At 37.4% G+C, this 18,195-nt stretch overlaps 1 protein-coding gene across 6 annotated transcripts in view; it reads right to left on the bottom strand.

The window, feature by feature from the left end:
- The window catches only part of PRCP (prolylcarboxypeptidase), a 69,084-nt gene that overhangs the window by 27,765 nt on the left and 23,124 nt on the right, over positions 1-18,195 (bottom strand). For all 6 annotated transcript variants that reach the window (XM_059067832.2, XM_067038409.1, XM_067038407.1 and 3 more), the window contains 5 exons: positions 7,549-7,689; positions 4,481-4,582; positions 1,428-1,609; positions 1,035-1,192; positions 172-344 (listed from right to left, as the gene is read on the bottom strand). In XM_059067832.2, coding sequence (XP_058923815.1) covers positions 172-344; positions 1,035-1,192; positions 1,428-1,609; positions 4,481-4,582; positions 7,549-7,689 — 756 coding nt within the window. The remainder of the gene's footprint in view (positions 1-171; positions 345-1,034; positions 1,193-1,427; positions 1,610-4,480; positions 4,583-7,548; positions 7,690-18,195) is intronic.

Below are 18,195 nucleotides of genomic sequence, written 5' to 3'. Positions count from 1 at the left end.
AACCAGAAAGTGACAAAAGCCAGGATTTGCCTAGGTTTGAGGTTTGACTAACTTTAGAGCCCCTTTGTCACTGGGACTTCCTCTGATGCTGAAAGTCAGAGAATGCACACACACACACACAAAAAAAGGAATTATGTGATTAAAAGTGATGAAAGGACATTTTCCTGTTACCTTGATAGGCCAAGCAGGCAAAGGCTGTAAAAAGTTGGACTCATAAGGGTAGTCCACCATTGCCAGATTCACCCAGGTTTCAGAGATCCAGTCTTTCAAACGCTGAACATCCTGAGATTCTGTTAATGGAGTGCATAAGTGAAGGGCTTCAGAAAGCCAGTGCAAGCCAGTACCTGAGAATAGAATCAAATTGTTGGAATCTAATAAGCACTGCTCAACAGAAGAGCTTTACAGATCATTCATTCTTCACCTGGTATTTTAGAAAACTCAGTCTTCTATACAGTTTATCCAAGAATGCTTTTCAACATTGAACAAAATATTTTTAGAACTGGTTAATCTCGTGATAGATAAGTTGCCTATCTTCATAAAGCTTACAAGAATTAGTATTCTGAATCATTCCCTTTTGTAAATAAACAAATGGAACATATAGAGCAATGAGAATGTATAAACTACAACTAATACAAATGGATTTATCTGACAGTGCCGAGCAAAAGACAGCAGAGACAAAAAAATACATACTATGCAATTCTGATTACTAAAAAATTCAAGAGCAAGCAAAATTAATCTATGGTTCTAGAATGCAGGACAGTGATTAGCCTGATAAATGCAGAGGTAGTATCTGAAAAGGGCTTGAGGGGATTTCTGAGGGGATTTCTTGATTTGCATGCTGTTACACTATATATTCACTTTGCAAACATTCACCAAGCTGTGTATTTTGATTTGAGTACTTTTCTATATGTTATACTTAAATACATATGTTATAATTAAATATATAAAAAGTTTACTTAGAAAGTGGGAAGTGTTAAATTTTACACTTAAAAGGGAAAAAATCCCAAGATTACATTCTCTTAATTAAAGCTTACCCTTTTCTGTGAGTCGACTAATGGCATCCCAGGACCTGCGGATACTCTCTGAACAATTTGGGCCACTTTTCCTAAAATCTGTAGTAACAATCTTCATAAATACACCACAAGGTACCATATTCTCAAACTGCCAGATGGGGGCAGAGGATGCAAGAGCTCTAAATGGTAAGAAGTCCAAGGAAGGAGAAAAGAAAAAAATGTAACTCATCGAATCAAGTTTTAAAATTGAAACTTATATTGAACAAAAATGGTGAGAAAAATAACAGCTGTTAATGAAACAGAAATTAAAAATCTCAATACAACAGAATAGAACATGTTTTACCCAAAACAAATCCCTACGTTTGCCTTGACAATTATTAAGATAGTGCTCACATCCAAAGTAAGTGCATTTACCCGACCACCAAATGAGGATACTTCATCCTGAACCAGGCTGCAAGCATGCCACCGTAAGAGCCCCCAAGGGCAATGACAGGTTGATTTCTAGCTCCTGGGATTGTTCTTTTCAAGTATTTGATTAACTTTGCAAAATCAGCCAGAGCTTGTTCTGTTGTCAGAAAATTCAAGTGTCTGGAATCCTAAAGAAAAATAACAAAGAACATGGGTATAAATGTGCACATAATAGCAGCTTAGGCATAGCATAGATCCAGAAAAAAGCCAGATAAGCTTTTCTCCAAATAGAATTTCTAGGCAACTGAGTTAAAACGCCCAGTCAAAGCAATAGCAATGCTGATTTAAACTCGTGAAAAAGTGACTTTAAGTTTGTGGAAAGAAGATAATGTATTTTGCATTCAAATGTAATTTCTATTAAAAGTTATTTACCAAAGACCTTGTTGAGGTAGTAGAAACAGCAGAGACAAACTGTAAGTAACATTTAACAACAAATGTGATAGAACACAATACTAATCTTAACAGACAACTACTCTATTCTTTTATTTCAAATCTTGAAACATTTATAATGACTACCATATAGGCAAAGGTAAACTAAACCCTGTGGAAAACTGAAGTAAGAATCATCAGTAAAAATAAAACTCATCCTTCCTCATCAGAAAGATTATTATTATGTCTGATATACCAACAACTGGAACAAATCAGCCTGCCTGATGTACAAGTATAAAACTGGAGTTAAAAAAAAAAAGAAAAACAGGAACCTATGGAACAACTATTTTCAGACATTGGAAAACAAGCAACACAAGACTTTGAGCCCTGAGAGAAGGATACTCGTCAAGTAAGTTCCACGATCATCTAGTTCTCTACCTAGGGAGAATTTCCTCATTGCAGTATAGGGAGGTGGAACTCAGAGTCCTGCTTAGCTGAGAAGGCTAATGAAGTATCTCCTTTGAAAAGGTGAAAACTAATTCTTCTCCTTTTGAACTTGGGCTGGACTTAGTGACTTGGCTCTAACACGAATAGAATGTGGCAGAAGTGATATGTGACTTCCAGTGTCAGTCATAAAAAGCACTGCAGTTTCTACCTTGTTCTCTTGGATTGTCAACTTTGAGGGAAGGTAGCTGCCATGTCAAAAGGTCACTCAAGGAGGCCTTTGGAAAAACCCAAGAGGGGACACACTGAAGCCTCTTACTAATACCCAGCATCAGTTTGTCACTCATGTGGATCTTCCATGTGAGCAGAGAGGGTCCTCCAGCCTCAGTCAAGTCTTCAGATGACTGAAGCACTAACTGACATCTTAAGCTCATGAGATCCCCTGAAACAGAACCATCTAGCTGAGCCACTCCTAACTCCTTACCCACAGGAACTGTAAGATAATAAATGTTTTAAGCCACTAAGGTTTGAGGTAAACTGTTATGTAGCAATAGATAACTAACACACCTACATACCCATATCAGACTATCCTATCTGACCTTCATACTTTAGTCTCACCACTCTGACTACTCCCATCATCTGGTATATTTTGGAACCAGAGTTCCATCTTTCCTCTTTCCTACTCCTTTAACCTTCCCCCTTATCCAAGATGTATGCTTTCTGGCTTCTTACCTTCTCTCATTGTCTGTGACTATTCTTTACTTCCAGTTTTCATGGCACTATGTATAGCTGAGTGCAGTTTTTTCCCAATTCTCACAATATATCTGTAATATTCCCCTACACTACTGACAAATTCTGTGAGCACATGAAGGGAACAAAGCATATCAAAGACAGCCCTTACCGCCATTTTGCTAGCAACGTATGAACCACAGGGACCTAGGAGAGGAGGTTATGTTTCTATCTGCAACAAGCTGACTACCTCCCAATGGTTTCAGGACCTGTCAACTCCCCTAATCAGATAATTATGCAAAATAATAAGCTAAAGGATATAGCTTCCCATGCAGCCTAACAAATATCAGCAAATTGCTCTGCTTTTCATTTATAAAACAAGGACTATTGATTTATTTATTTGTAACATGAGATAATAAAACATCTGAAAATAAAAATAAAAAGTCCTTTCAAAACAGGAAGCCTAGAAAATGATTAACCCCAATCATTTCTAACTCAGATTTCTCCAAAAGCATGGTATGTGTATAACGGTGGTATGCGTGACAATCTTAGGTAGTGAGCAAATATTTTTAATGTAATACTTGTTTTATTTCAATGTAATTTAGAGAAGAATAGTACATAAAGCCTTACTAAGATAACACTAAGTTTGAAAAGTGAGTTGTGGGACTTTCCTGGCAGTCCAGTGGTTAAGACTTCACCTTCCAATGCAGGGGGTGCAGGTTTGATCCCTGATGGGGAGCCAAGATCCTACATGCCTCAGGGCCAAAAAACCAAAACATAAACAGAAGCAATATTATAACAAGTTCAATAAAGACTTTAAAAATGGTCTACATCAAAAAAAAAAAAAAAAAAAAAAAATGGTCTACATCAAAAAAAAAAAAGGTGAGTTATTTAAAGAAAAATAGTCAGTGAATAATAATACAGATGGCAAATGCATATAGCCAGAATCACAAGGATAGTACATGAGTGACTCAGTTGAGGAAAAGGTGTCCTGGCTTATTAAGTGTAGATTTGTGGCTGAGGCCAAAGCTCCTTTTGAGAACAGAAAGGCCAGAAGGGAATCCAAGTGGCCAGTTGGCCTCACTGAATCATAGCGATGATTTGTCCTTATTTTATTGAAAAACACCTTACTAAGCAAACATTTGCACACTCATTACATTTTTTTCCAGTGGTAGACCCAATAATTTAAGTGTATAATTTATAAAGCGGATTATTTACTGACATTTTTTAAACACTGAAAAGTTCCCTCCAATCTCTGCAGCCATAGATTAAGATTTGCCTGGTGAAGGCTAGCCTCAACACACTGAGTTAAAGACTGATCATTATACATAAAAAGTAAAGATTAAATACAAATTACTGAAATTTTAGGCAGTTCAACTTAAAGCTATCATTTCTTTCTTATAGTGGGACATGTAATTAGAAAATGTTTTAAATTTAAAAGTAGAAAATACACTTACCTTGAAGGAGTTGGCACCAAAGGGTAGGGACTCTCCATAATATCGATGTTCAGCAAACACCAACATAGCTTTCAGTTCCTCAGCCATGTCCCACATGAACCCCTAGGAGGAATTTACAAATTCACAGGATAAAATCAAGTCGTGAAAAAATGTCTGAATCTTTTTGCAACTCATGAAATGGGCCAAAAAGAGTTCTCTGAGAAGCTGCACAATTCATATTTGTTCCACAGGTAAACAATATAATTCCTGTTTAATTGTTGCACAACAATCTCACACTGTATTAGACTGAAACAATTAAAAATAAGCCCAAGTTGCTCAACTACCAGTCATTCCAACTCTCCTTATTCTGACATTCTAGCCTCAGAATCAACATTATGTCTAAAATAGCCTTCAAATTGCACTGTGTGCCAAAGAATCTAGGAAAGAGCTGCGGATAAATAAGTTATCTGTCTACTCACAGATAACTTTTATTTATAACGTGAGAGAGAACAGTACAAATAAACATATTGGACTCCTTTGGGTTTTATGTTAATCTTATTTACATGAAGGTAAGTAGTAGCTAACAATAGCTAATATTAATTGAGTGCTTACAACTTGTCAGATACCCTTCTAAACACTATATGTATTCACTTAATTATCACAACAATCTAAGAGATAGGCATTTTGATTATACCCATTTTATAGACAAGGACACTGAGGCACAAGAGTTTAAATAACCTGTGAGAGTCACACGGCTAGAAAGTGGCAGAGCTAAGATTCAGAGGCCATCTGGCTCCAGAACACAATCATCAAGTGCAGTAAGACCTCCTTATTTCCACACATAATGCTGGTCATTAATCAACCATTGCATTTTTTCACTTACCTCAAATTGTGCCCTCAGAATTCTTCTTAACAAAGCATTCTAGGTGCCCAACTTCAATCGACTAGATTTAGCACAGGTTAAAACTACTTGTCATTCCCAGTGCACATTATTGCTTTTGAATGAGCTGTTGCTCCCTAACAAAGACTAAGAACCTCTAAGATTTTTTTGTTTGTCTTGACCAATAAATGAACAATTAAAAGAGCTGCGTGCATGTGAGGATGGATAATTTAACCTGATATCTGTGATGGTTTCAATAACCCCCATTTTCTCTCTTAACACCTTGCTCATTCCCTGCCATGTATCTGCAGATTCTGTAACACCAGCTCAAGATGCCCTCCTCTGCCTGCCCCCCACTATGGCTTACTGATCACACCCTCCTCTCAACACCACTGTGCTAGGTATAGATCTCTATTACTTTGCTGCAATATTTGCTTACATGTGTGTCTGACCCTACCAGACTATGAGCTTCTTAAGGGTAAGGATTGTCCATCAAAACAGCCAGAGGAGTTGACCTCAGGGTTTGAGAGGAAGCAACTGTATTAAGTGATTATTTACCTGCACCTATTTCAGGGTGTTTTTATTTTTCAAAAGAGGTCCATGTAACATATTAATATTAAATAACATTATGTGCGATCATTGTTCTAAGTTCCTAATTCTTATTTGCCCTCATAACAACTCAATTAACTAGACATTATTATAACCATTTAATATATAAAAACTAAGGCACAGAATAAGAAACTTACTCAAAGTCACAAAGCATAGTGGCAAAACCAGAATTCAAATCTTATCACTGGCTGACATCTTCACTCTTGACCACTATACTATACTGCCTCTCAATAAATAAATGTCCAGAATATGTAAATATGCAACCCAAACATTTTAGTATGTAAAGTAAGGTGTGTCTAGGGCTGGGAAAGGGCCAAGATCTGTCCTTCTAGGATCTGCCTCTATCAGGTACCTGGAACTCTTCCTACCCTGAGTAGCTCTTCCTTTCTACCACTTCAGAGGTCAGAGATTCCCAGCAAGTCTTATTAAATTATGCTGCAGTGCCTATCAGAACAGTGGGTTCTGTGGAGGCAGGAACAGTTGCCTACCTATGATAAAGAACAGGAAAATAAGTCCTGATTTCATCTGTCACTCATCTAAGAGAGACAGATATCTAGGATCTCAGCTCTTAGGGAATTATTTTATTTTCAACTAACATATTTAGACTACTAGCATTCCTAAGGAAATAATCAGAAATGTGGAATGTGATAACACAGTATAATTGGGTTCATATCTTTGCTTTCAGTGCAGTTCAGTTCAACATTTACTAAGACTTCCTGAATACCAGGCACCATGCCAGACATTGGCAGTGGAGAAAATATGATTCAGTCCCCACTTTAAGGTGATTCACAGACTAGTTTTTCGGTAGAAAGTTGCCATTTTCTAGTCTTAGCTCTGGAACATTAAAAAGGAAAATTTCTTCCTTTCATGTGTCCTCCTAAATTAAGTTTTGTTAACATATTCAAGCATTATTATAAAAGATGATAGAATATATAGTTAGGGAAGCAACATAACAGCTACACTTTTTTACCCTCACAAATATAGAAAAATGGTAGAACAGGAAAGCTAAAATATAGCTACAGTTTTACCTTTGTCCATTCCTATTTGACAATGAAACTTGTATTTTTTTTTTCTTATTTGCACTGGCTTTGTTTAGATTTTATTAATTCATTCATTTACCAAATATTTATTGAGTACCTACTATATGCCTAGCACAGTCCTGGATCTGAGCATACAACACTGAACAAACAAAAATTCCTGCCCTTGTGTTCACATTCTAGAGACCATAATAATAATAATAAACTATATGCCATAATATTCCTCCTCCCATTTCCCTCATATCCTTGTTCAATCGTTAAATATAAGCTGGGATTTTAAAAAATCTTTTAAAATTCAATTGTCCAAAAATAGTATTTCATTCTTTTCATGTGTAATTCTTTAAAGCTGAACAGGCTTATTGGATATCTGTATTTATTCTTTTGTGAACTGCCTATTCATGTACTTTTGCTGTTTTTCTATTATTCGTGAGTTTATCTTTTTGTTATTTTTTAAAGAACTTCACAATACAGAAATACTCAGTCATATATACTGCAAAAGATTTTTTCCAGTTGATCATAATAAAAAGGAAATTGAGCCCAGAGTTTCACAAATCTGCACATACCGTATTATTGCAAAACCAGATAATGTCCCCTTCATTACCAGTGTAGAAAAGTATAGATCCACCATCTTCCTTCCAGTGTTTATCAGCTATTAGGTACCGTTGTTTAAAAGTTTTATCAGTATGAAATCCAAAATGATCAACCTATGACAGAAAAGAAACAGACAAGACATATTTCAAAGGAAAGTAATTAAATATCAAACAAGTATTTATATTTATTCTTCCATTAGAATCAATCTATGCTATAAAAATGACAAAAAAATTTAAACTTCATTTGGTTTCATTAGTAGTAATAATATTGATATTGTTATTTTGAAATTATTTTCTTTATATTTTAAGATAAAGCAATGTTATTGGTGGTCAAGATTTTCAGTGTAGGACAAAAGATACAATTATAAAATCAAGTAGCTACTTAAAAACACAATAATGTTAAAATTGAATGAAACAGTAGAACCTATTAATTGGAACCTATTTATTTTTAAAATACAGACATTCCTTACTACCTGAATTTTCATTATTGAAATTTTTAATATCAAAATTCAAGGACTAAACAGACTACTGAAAAGGTCTATAAACATTGTCACCCCAATAACAATTAACATTCCAAGGGCCAGGATTTTGGTATCTAATACTATTCCCCACTAAAAGGAATAGGGCTTGTTAGTGAAATGGCTGCCTGACATTTGGGACAAGGAAGCTACAAGATAAACCAATGCATCTTCCTGTGCAAGGAAGCACTCAAAAATTAATGGAGTTGGGCTTCCCTGGTGGTGCAGTGGTTGAGAGTCTGCCTGCCGATGCAGGGGACACGGGTTCGTGCCCCAGACCAGGAAGATCCCACATGCCACAGAGCAGCTTAAAAAAAAAACAAAAAAACAATTAATGGAGTTATATCTGACAAATATAGGAGCCAACTACAAAGGACTATCATTGGCTAAAGTTTTAATAAATTGAACATAAAACAAATTGAACATAAGAATAACGATTGTAGTTGATTGAAACATTCAATTCATGAAAATCCATTACTCCATAAGGATATCAAAAAAGAAAACGCAAGAAAAATATTCATTTGCCACCATTTAAGTTATTTATTAAACCAACTCCTCACTTAGAAGTTGTAAATAAAAAAGTAAAGAACTCAACATTTAACCTGCCTTTCCAATAGAATTATATTTCAGGGTACCAAATAGTCCCAGTTGATGAAAAAAGGGCTCTGTTTTACCAAATGTCAGCTAATGCAGAAGGAATGACAGAATTAGAAAAATGATATTTGGCAAACCCTAGTGAAGTTACTGATTCAGGAAAGAATTACCAAATAGTGTTAAAAGCATTAGGAGAATGGATGACAGGAAAATGAACATTCATATTACTATCAAAGTAATACCATAGAGAATACTGTCACAAGATCAGGCTGTCATCACCTTAACCTAGTAATCAAAGTTAGCATCACTAACAGTGGTGTGAGCAGGAATTATGTATCTCCTCACATGGCATAACACAAAGCACATTTCACCTATGATGAATTCTTGCCAAAAATGTTTGACTTCTAGCTTAGTCCAGTCTTTACATCTAATTTCCAGTTTCTGGGAAATACAAAGGGTAGAAAAACAAGCTGAAGATACTCTGAAGAGGCAATCAGACAAATCCAAAGGTAAGACATTTTACAAGAAAAAGGCAAGGCAATATCCTGATAAAAGGACTGTTTTAGATTAAATAAAATTTAAGGAACATAATAATCAGATGCAATGCATGATTCCACATTGTATCTTGGTTTGAACAAACAAGATATAAATGACAATTTAGGGACAACTGGGTTAATTTAAATATGGACTAGGTATTAGGTGAGACTAAGGACTTGTTAATTTTGTTAGGAGTGATCATATTGTTTTGGCTACATAAAATAATGTTTTTCTTTTTCTATAGCTGTACATTGAAGGATTTAGAGAGAAAAACGTCATGCAGTCTATAATTTACTTGAAAATACTTCAGCATAAAAAAGTAAAATGAATTTAAAGGAAAAAATATAATCTATACTGAGAGAGAAAAAAACACACTGGATACTGAGACTTTGTGAGATACAATATAAAACATGTCAAAATGACACAATTTTGGGCTTCCCTGGTAGCGCAGTGGTTGAGAGTATGCCTGCCGATGCAGGGGATGCGGGTTCGTGCCCCGGTCTGGGAAGATCCCACGTGCCGTGGAGCGGCTAGGCCCATGAGCCATGGCCATTGAGCCTGCGCATCCGGAGCCTGTGCTCCGCAACAGGACAAGCCACAACAGTGAGAGACCCGCGTACCACACACACAAAAAAGACACAATTTTAAGCTTACATTGAACTTTAAATATATTTTTTGAGTTTTTTCACCCTCCTCTTAATAAACTCACCATTTAATAAATACAATTATTAAACCCTATAATATGGTAAAATTCATATACAACTATCTAAATTTAAAGAGTTACCCAACAGTACAGAGCCCACTGAGCCTTTAGGGTCATAGTGTTTGAATTCTTCAGTGCTTTGGAGGGACAGGAGTGAGAATGCAGGGTGGTCTGGGGCACACATAGGCTGATCCAGTGCTGCTCCAGCCTTCCGGAGCTGGTTCTGACCTAATCCAGATCTTGTAAGATTTCCCTTGGCCGTTGTAAAACAGATGGAACTTCCAGCACCCACTCCATCTACACACACACACACACACACACACACACACACACACACACACACACACACACACACACACACACACACACACACACACACCCTCTTCACATTCATACCAGAGGTCCCAAAATGCAAGTTTCTCAAAACTGCACCTAATGCACACTTCCCGATGTCCACGATCATCACCATATATAGTCCTAAAATACATGGTATTCTAATATAAAGACTATCTACCTTTCAGTAAAATAAGCAGTCTGTATGGAACAGGTATACAATAATGATGTCCATGTGCCAAAAAACCCCTCCCATGACATATGTTAACTCACTCAATCACTTTTTCAACAAGCATCTATTGAATGGGTCAAGTACTTGTTCTAGGCCAAGTAGTAAACTAAGCAACAGGATAAAGAGTTAGCTGAGCCACAGCTCCTTGATTTAACTTAAACTAATTCAATTATACCCACTAAGCCTAAAAGTAAAAAAGAGCAAGAGAAACAGGCAAACAGTGAAGGGAAGATAGACAAGTGACTCCACTTGCTTCCATTCAAATTAGTAGTGTTTCTCCACGTGAGGTCCCCTAGATATCAGTATCAGCTTCATCTGGAACTTGTTAAAAATGCAAATTCTCTGGCTGAATCCCAGGCCTACTGAATTAGAAACTGTGGGGAGCAGAACTCAGTAACTTGTGTTTCAACAAGCCCTCCAAATAATTCTCATGTACAGCTAACATTTTGAGAACCAATGAGTTAGCATAAGCGCCCAAATAAGACAAGGATCTGCTATTCCTTCTCTTGATCTAGGTTTCAGAATACTTCTAATATGTAAGCATCTCACTATGCTGAATGAAACTCTGATGTTTAAAGATGTGAATTACCACCGAAAATGGCCCCTAAATACAAGCCAACTGCATCATTTGAAGCTCAACAGGAAAAACCATCATCTGTTTCAACAAAGGAGGAAGGACTAGCTGTGTTGGACTTAAAGGAAGGAAGTACACAGCTCTCTAACAAGATGCCTTCCCCTGGTATTCTCAAAGATAATTCTGCCATAGTGATTTTCAACTTACCCACTGACTTTAGAGCCTAGCCTTGTAAACTGAGATATTGCCGTTCCCTTTAAAAGCAGCCCACAAAGAAACCTATTTCAATAATACAGTCTAAAGGTTTCAAATTTGAAAATATGGGTATGTGTTTGTATATATCATGTTAAATGTATATGGTAAAAAAATTCTTGCCAGAGGAAAAGCTTGTATCTAGAATTACAAGAGCCACAAGAACTTTAGACAGAGAAAGCCAAACTTCCTTCTGTGGCTACTCTCAGGGCACTCCTCCTCCTAGCAATCCCTAATTGTTTAGCTTGGGGAAAAGGGGGTGGAACTCCGGTATGACAAAAAGAAAGCAGGTTAGAAGTCAATAGATCTGAACTTGAATTGCTACTGTGGGGCCTCAGGCAAGTCACTTAACCTCTGTGAGTCCCACGGTTGTCCTATATAAAATAAGGATAATAACACATAACTCAAAGGATTGCTGTGAAGATTAGAGAAAACATATCCAAAGTATTAGGTATAGTCCCTGATATATAATACATGCTCAGCGAATGTTAGCTCTCCACTCCATCCCATCTGCACACCAATCCTAAGCATGGAGTACTTAGATGGGGTAAAGGCAGAGTGATGAAGCTCTTCACAGAATTATAGGACATACCCTTAGAATGTCAAAATCTCCTATCTCTTGAGGGCTTCACCTAAATATTAAACAGCTAGAAAGAGGTAATGAAATATCATTTACAAAACATTAATTTGCAGAATATTCTTGACTCTTCCTAATTACCAACGATATCAACTTCGGGCTACACAACTGTAGATATTTTCCAATACCTAACCACCCAGCAGACTAGGTGCAGTGTGCCCTCTGCTGTTGAGAACTGGGGCCTGCATGCCACTTACAGCCCTGTGCTCCTGAACAGAGATTTTATAAATCACAACATAAAAGGAGACAGGGAGGTAGATGCCATTTGATCTGCGTTGTTCAACTGAAGAAACCAGACTCAAAGTGGTCAAGTGCCTTGGTCAAGGTTACAAGTCAGAGGCAAATCTGGAATTTTTAATTGTTTTTTCAATTTGGTGTATTGAGATAACTAAACACAGGCATGACCTCAAAAAGTAAAAACACCTCTAGTCACACACAGCAGTCCTTTCTAAAATGTGGTCCTAGAAATTTCAAGAGATGCTTCCCTTCTTCACCTTGTAGAGGATAAAGAGATCCATAAGAATGGGTAGGCAAGAAGGAATAAAGAGAACAACATCCCTTAAATAGTTTATTGTGGCAAAAATAACTATTTGGACTTTAAAACTGCTCAAAAATAAAATTTATACCCAGAAAAGCCTGTAAGAACATCACATCTATTAGAAACAGTTTTGGTGGCTACTTGGAGTGAGGGTTAACACAGAGCACCTGCTCGGTGTCTGGTACTGTGCTGGTGCTTTACACAAATCACCTCACCATCCTCCCCATTACCCTCTGGGGGCATGTTCATTATACCAGTCTTATAATAAGGACACTGAAACTCAGAGAGGTCAGATAACTTGTCCAAGGTAATATAACTAATAAATAAAAGTCAAATACAATTGTTTTTCATGTGCTTTAATCCACTACCCAATCCTACCTCTGACAAAATCCAGCCTGCTTTTTTTCACTGTAACACACTATGGCAGATGGGGCTGGCTACAAACTTCAACCTTCAGCAGGGAACACTAGAGTATCTTCATTTGCAAAATGAAGTACCTATCCCCAAACACATACTAACAGTTATACTGAAGAATATAACTGAATGCTATACTGAAGAATAGTCTTTTCACTGACCTGACTCAAGAATTGTTACTATATTGTTTTTAACTCAGTTAATCAGGCTGCTGATTAAAAAAACAATCACGTTGACTCTTAGTAGCTTTTAGTTTTAAGAAACTCAGTATACAGTTGGTTTCATTTACATACCCAGATATATGATAATAGTTAACTGAAATTTTACTAAACAAATGAAAAGTATACTCAGAGATATACAAGACAAAAAAATAGACTCACACCTCCAATACATTAAAGCATCTTGAAAGAGGGCTCTCTGGTCTCCAATTCTAATCCAGAGACGTTAAAATGAACTAAGACGTCCCTTCTTCCATTTGATGTGTGTACCCTGTATTAGTTATGGAATTACGGCATTACATTCTATTAGAGTTCCTAAATGGAGACTGACATTGTTTCTGGGCAAGCTTGATCTCCCCTGAAGGGGTAGACACCTTCATGTTAAAAGGACACAATTTTTCAAAGAAGGAACCAAAACCTGAAAAGAAGATGGGGTTTAGGCAGGATCTAGGTCTACAGTTGGAGAAAAGTCCTATGAGTGGGGTCCTACTAAGTTGTCCCTCACCTAGGAGTAGCCACAGAACTGGGTCAAGACGGGAGAGCAAGCCATATCTTATGAGTCAGATCATGGGTGACTAGGTTTATTTCTACTTTATTATGTCAGAACCTTTCAAGAATCTTTTGAATGTTCTACCTTTGTTCATCTGTCCTACAAAGATACCAAGAAAGACTGGAGGGTAAATCTGACTTAAAAGAATTAAAAGGGAAACAGTAACCCTTGATGACAGAGTGGTGGTGGTGATAAGGAAAAGAATCACAAGTCCCTCCAAGAGGAAGGTGAGTCCAAGAAACAGGAATGTCATTCCCTTCCCACAGGGGTGCTCCCTTCATTGCCATCCTTAGCAGGTCTAGTTTCCATTTTAACAAGGAAGGTGGAAGTTTCCTCAGGGATAACCTTCAAATGAAATCATCCTTCTATGTAATAAGATGCTGCATACCTTCACACATCTTTCTGTCCATATTAATAAGAGAGAAAATTGTATTCCTTCCTTCTGTATATTATTTGTAACCTGCTCCTAGTCTCAAAAAAGAAACTCTTAGATATAAATTATTTACTTAAAAATAAAACAAACTGGGAAGGGAATAAAAGGATACGACAGAGTCCACCGTGGAAAAAGTTTGGCTATCCAGCTTCCTACACCTACAAATGAATTGTTAGAAAGGCAAGAACACAATAGCTACCACTGTGCCCCTGTACAAGACAGATACTTTATAAATAATTATTAAATGAATGCAGTCCAAATCTTCCTAATGTGGTTCCCCACATTTCTGTGTAAAAGGTCCTCTTGTTAATGTTAAAAATTCTCACACACTTTATGGGCCCAGCCGCTCCGCGGCATGTGGGATCTTCCCAGACCGGGGCACGAACCTGTGTCCCCTGCATTGGCAGGCGGACTCTCAACTACTGCACCACCAGGGAAGCCCTTCATAGACACTTTATATCATGTTATATCAAGCCAGTGCTTGAGAAAATATAAGAGAAGCTATTATAAATTCAATAGTGGTATAAATAAATATCACAACAGCATCTAAAAATAGTATATACTATTTTTAATAGTATATACTTGGTAGGAAAATGGATTCAACACAATTCTACAGTGTTCAGGAAGCCTCCTTTCCCCTGACCAAAGACTTTGGACCCCAAAAGGAGAATCACATTAAAATTACCAAATTACACTAAATTACACCAAAATTACACCAAAATTCTATGACATCAAAATATTCTCTGCTCTACTGCCGCCAGCCGCGGCGGGTCCTCAAAGTGCAGCAACAATCGACGAGAGGTGGTAGGGAACTGAACGCACCAAGGTATGGGATCAGAAGGGCACAAGCAACTGATGGTTGCAAGGCAAATTTAATAACGAAGCATAGCCATATATATACCCCTAAAGCAGGGACTTTGCATAGTCATTGTAAAGTAGAAACTTTGCATAACCTTTGTTCTGTGGAACTAAGCAGGTTTACCGTCTCTCGGCTTAGTCACCACCTTATCTGCATTATCTGCATCAGCGAATCTATCGCTTGTTCCACAAAGGCACCAAGTTCCCCTCCAGGATTGCATTTCCTAGCTTTAGGGAACAACCAGGGACTCCCATTAACTGAGCAGGTCCCTGGGGCGATCTGGCCAAAGGCCATCTCCTTTTTAACGTTCATACCATAAAGTCCAGGATGCATACCAAGGAGAGTACAGTCGGGCCCTGAGGCTTATGAGGGTCTTAATGGCGCCTTCCTCAGAGGGCAATGCTGGCCACACTCTACTACTAAAACAAAGGTGAAGATATCCTGCCCTTAAGAACACCTAAAACATTCCAGTAAATCAAGAAATAACATGTTTTGTCAAACAATAGTCAGGTGTCTCAGCAGAGGAAGATTCTGGCATCATCTGTTGGCTAAACAGCTCTGTGAGCGCACCACACGATCAATAACTTCCTGTGGCTTCAGGAAGCTCTGTACCACTAGAATTACCTGGCCACAGTTTAAGCTCTCAAATTAGAGATAAAGTGTCACTGAAATTATTAAATATCTAAATCTTAGTAAATGTTATATCGTCAGAGGGCGCTGTTGTATAAGTATTGAGTTGGCCAAAAAGTTTGTCCGGGTTTTTCCGTGTTATGGGAAAAACCTGAATGACTTTTTGGCCAATCCAGTAGTAAAGTAGGAGAACCGTTAGGTTTTAAATATTAGATTCATAAAATTTTAGGACAGTAAGGGAACTTAAATCTCAAGTCCAAACTCTTAAATGAAAAAATCTGAGATACAAAAATGTCAATTATTTTACATCTTTCTTTTTAAATAAAGATATATTCTCATAGTTTAAAGTCAGGGTTCAAAATGCATGCTGTTAGAAGTCAGACTAGTGATTACCCTTGCGGGGGAAAGTCACTCTAAAAGAGAATGAGAGGATTCTGGATTTAGGATGGTGCATTTTTCTATACCTATAAGATAGATTTGTAAATACTTAAGATTTCCTTTAAGATACATGTATTATGTACACATGATGTTTATATTTATATTTCACTATAGTCATATGTAAATTATACTAAATCACATTTATATTAAATTTTTCTTCAGATTGTACTACAAAGCTACAGCAATCAAGACAGTATGGTACTGGCACAAAAACAGAAATATAGATCAATGGAATGGGATAGAAAGCCCAGAGATAAACCCACACACATATGGTCACCTTATTTTTGATAAAGGAGGCAAGAATATATAATGGGGAAAAGGCAGCCTCTTCAATAAGTGGTGCTGAGAAAAATGGACAGCTACACGTAAAAGAATGAAATTAGAACACTGCCTAACACCATACACAAAAATAAACTCAAAATGGATTAAAGACCTACATGTAAGGCCAGACACTATCAAACTCTTAGAGGAAAACATAGGCAGAACACTCTGTGACATAAATCACAGCAAGATCCTTTTTGACCCACCTCCTAGAGAAATGGAAATAAAACCAAAAATAAACAAATGGGACCTAATGAAACTTAAAAGCTTTTGCGCAGCAAAGAAGAACATAAACAAGACAAAAAGACAACCCTCAGAATGGGAGGAAATATTTGCAAATGAAGCAACTGACAAAGGATTAATCTCCAAAATGTACAAGCAGCTCATGCAGCTCAATATCAAAAAAACAACCCAATCCAAAAATGGGCAGAAGACCTAAATAGACATTTCTCCAAAGAAGATATACAGATTGCCCACAAACACATGAAAGGATGCTCAACATCACTAATCATTAGAGGAATGCAAATCAAAACTACAATGAAGTATCACCTCACACCAGTCAGAATGGCCATCATCAAAAAATCTACAAACAATAAATGCTGGAGAGGTTGTAGAGGAAGGTGAACACTCTGGCACTGCTGGTGGGAATGTAAATTGATACAGCCATTATGGAGAACAGTATGGAGGTTCCTTAAAAAGCTAAAAATAGAACTACCATATGACCCAGCAATCCCACTACTGGGTATATAACCTGAGAAAACCATAATTCAAAGAGAGTCATGTACCACAATGTTCATCGCAGCTCTATTTACAATAGCCAGGACATGGAAGCAACCTAAGTGTCCATCGACAGATGAATGGATAAAGGTGTGGCACATATATACAATGGAATATTATCATCCATAAAAGGAAACGAAATTGAGTTATTTGTAGTGAGATGGATGGACCTAAGAGTCTGTCATACAGAGTGAAGTAAGTCAGAAAGAGAAAAATTAATACTGTATGCTAACACATATATGGAATCTAAAAAAAAAATGGTTCTGAAGAACCTAGGGGCAGGACAGGAATAAGGACACAGACATAGAGAATGGACTTGAGGATACGGGGAGGGGGAAGGGTAAGCTGAGACAAAGTGAGAGAGTGGCATGGACATATATACACTACCAAATGTGAAACAGATAGCTAGTGGGAAGCAGCCACATAGCACAGGGATATCAGCTCGGCGCTTTTTGTGACCACCTAGAGGGGTGGAATAGGGAGGGTGCGAGGGAGACACAAGAGGGAGGAGATATGGGGATATACATATATATGAATAGCTGGTTCACTTTGTTATAAAGCAGAAACTAACACACCATTGTAAAGCAATTATATTCCAGTAAAGATGTTTAAAAAAAATTTTTTTTCTTTCACTTAAAAATGTGTATTGAGGGCTTCCCTGGTGGCGCAGTGGTTGAGAGTCCACCTGCCGATGCAGGGGATACGGGTTCGTGCCCCTGGTCCGGGAAGATCCCACATGCCGCGGAGCAGCAAGGCCCGTGAGCCATGGCCGCTGAACCTGCGCATCCGGAGCCTGTGCTCCACAACGGGAGAGGCCACAGCAGTGCGAGGCCCACGTACCGGAAAAAAAAAAAAAAAAAAAAATGTGTATTGCGTATTTTTAGTGACAGGAATTAGGAAAGAGAATGGAGTAAGATACAATTCCATCTCTCAAGTTTTGAATCTAAAAAAAGTGATGAGCATACTAATAAACAATCACAAGATGGTATGGTTTAAGTTCTATATACAAAGTGCTGTGGGAGCTTAGAAGTTACGTTCCGACCTGCAGGAATCATGCAAGGC

Source organism: Kogia breviceps, chromosome 7, assembly GCF_026419965.1.
Source record: "Kogia breviceps isolate mKogBre1 chromosome 7, mKogBre1 haplotype 1, whole genome shotgun sequence".
Lineage (NCBI taxonomy): Eukaryota > Metazoa > Chordata > Mammalia > Artiodactyla > Physeteridae > Kogia > Kogia breviceps.
This window is presented reverse-complemented; position numbering and strand designations above follow the sequence as displayed.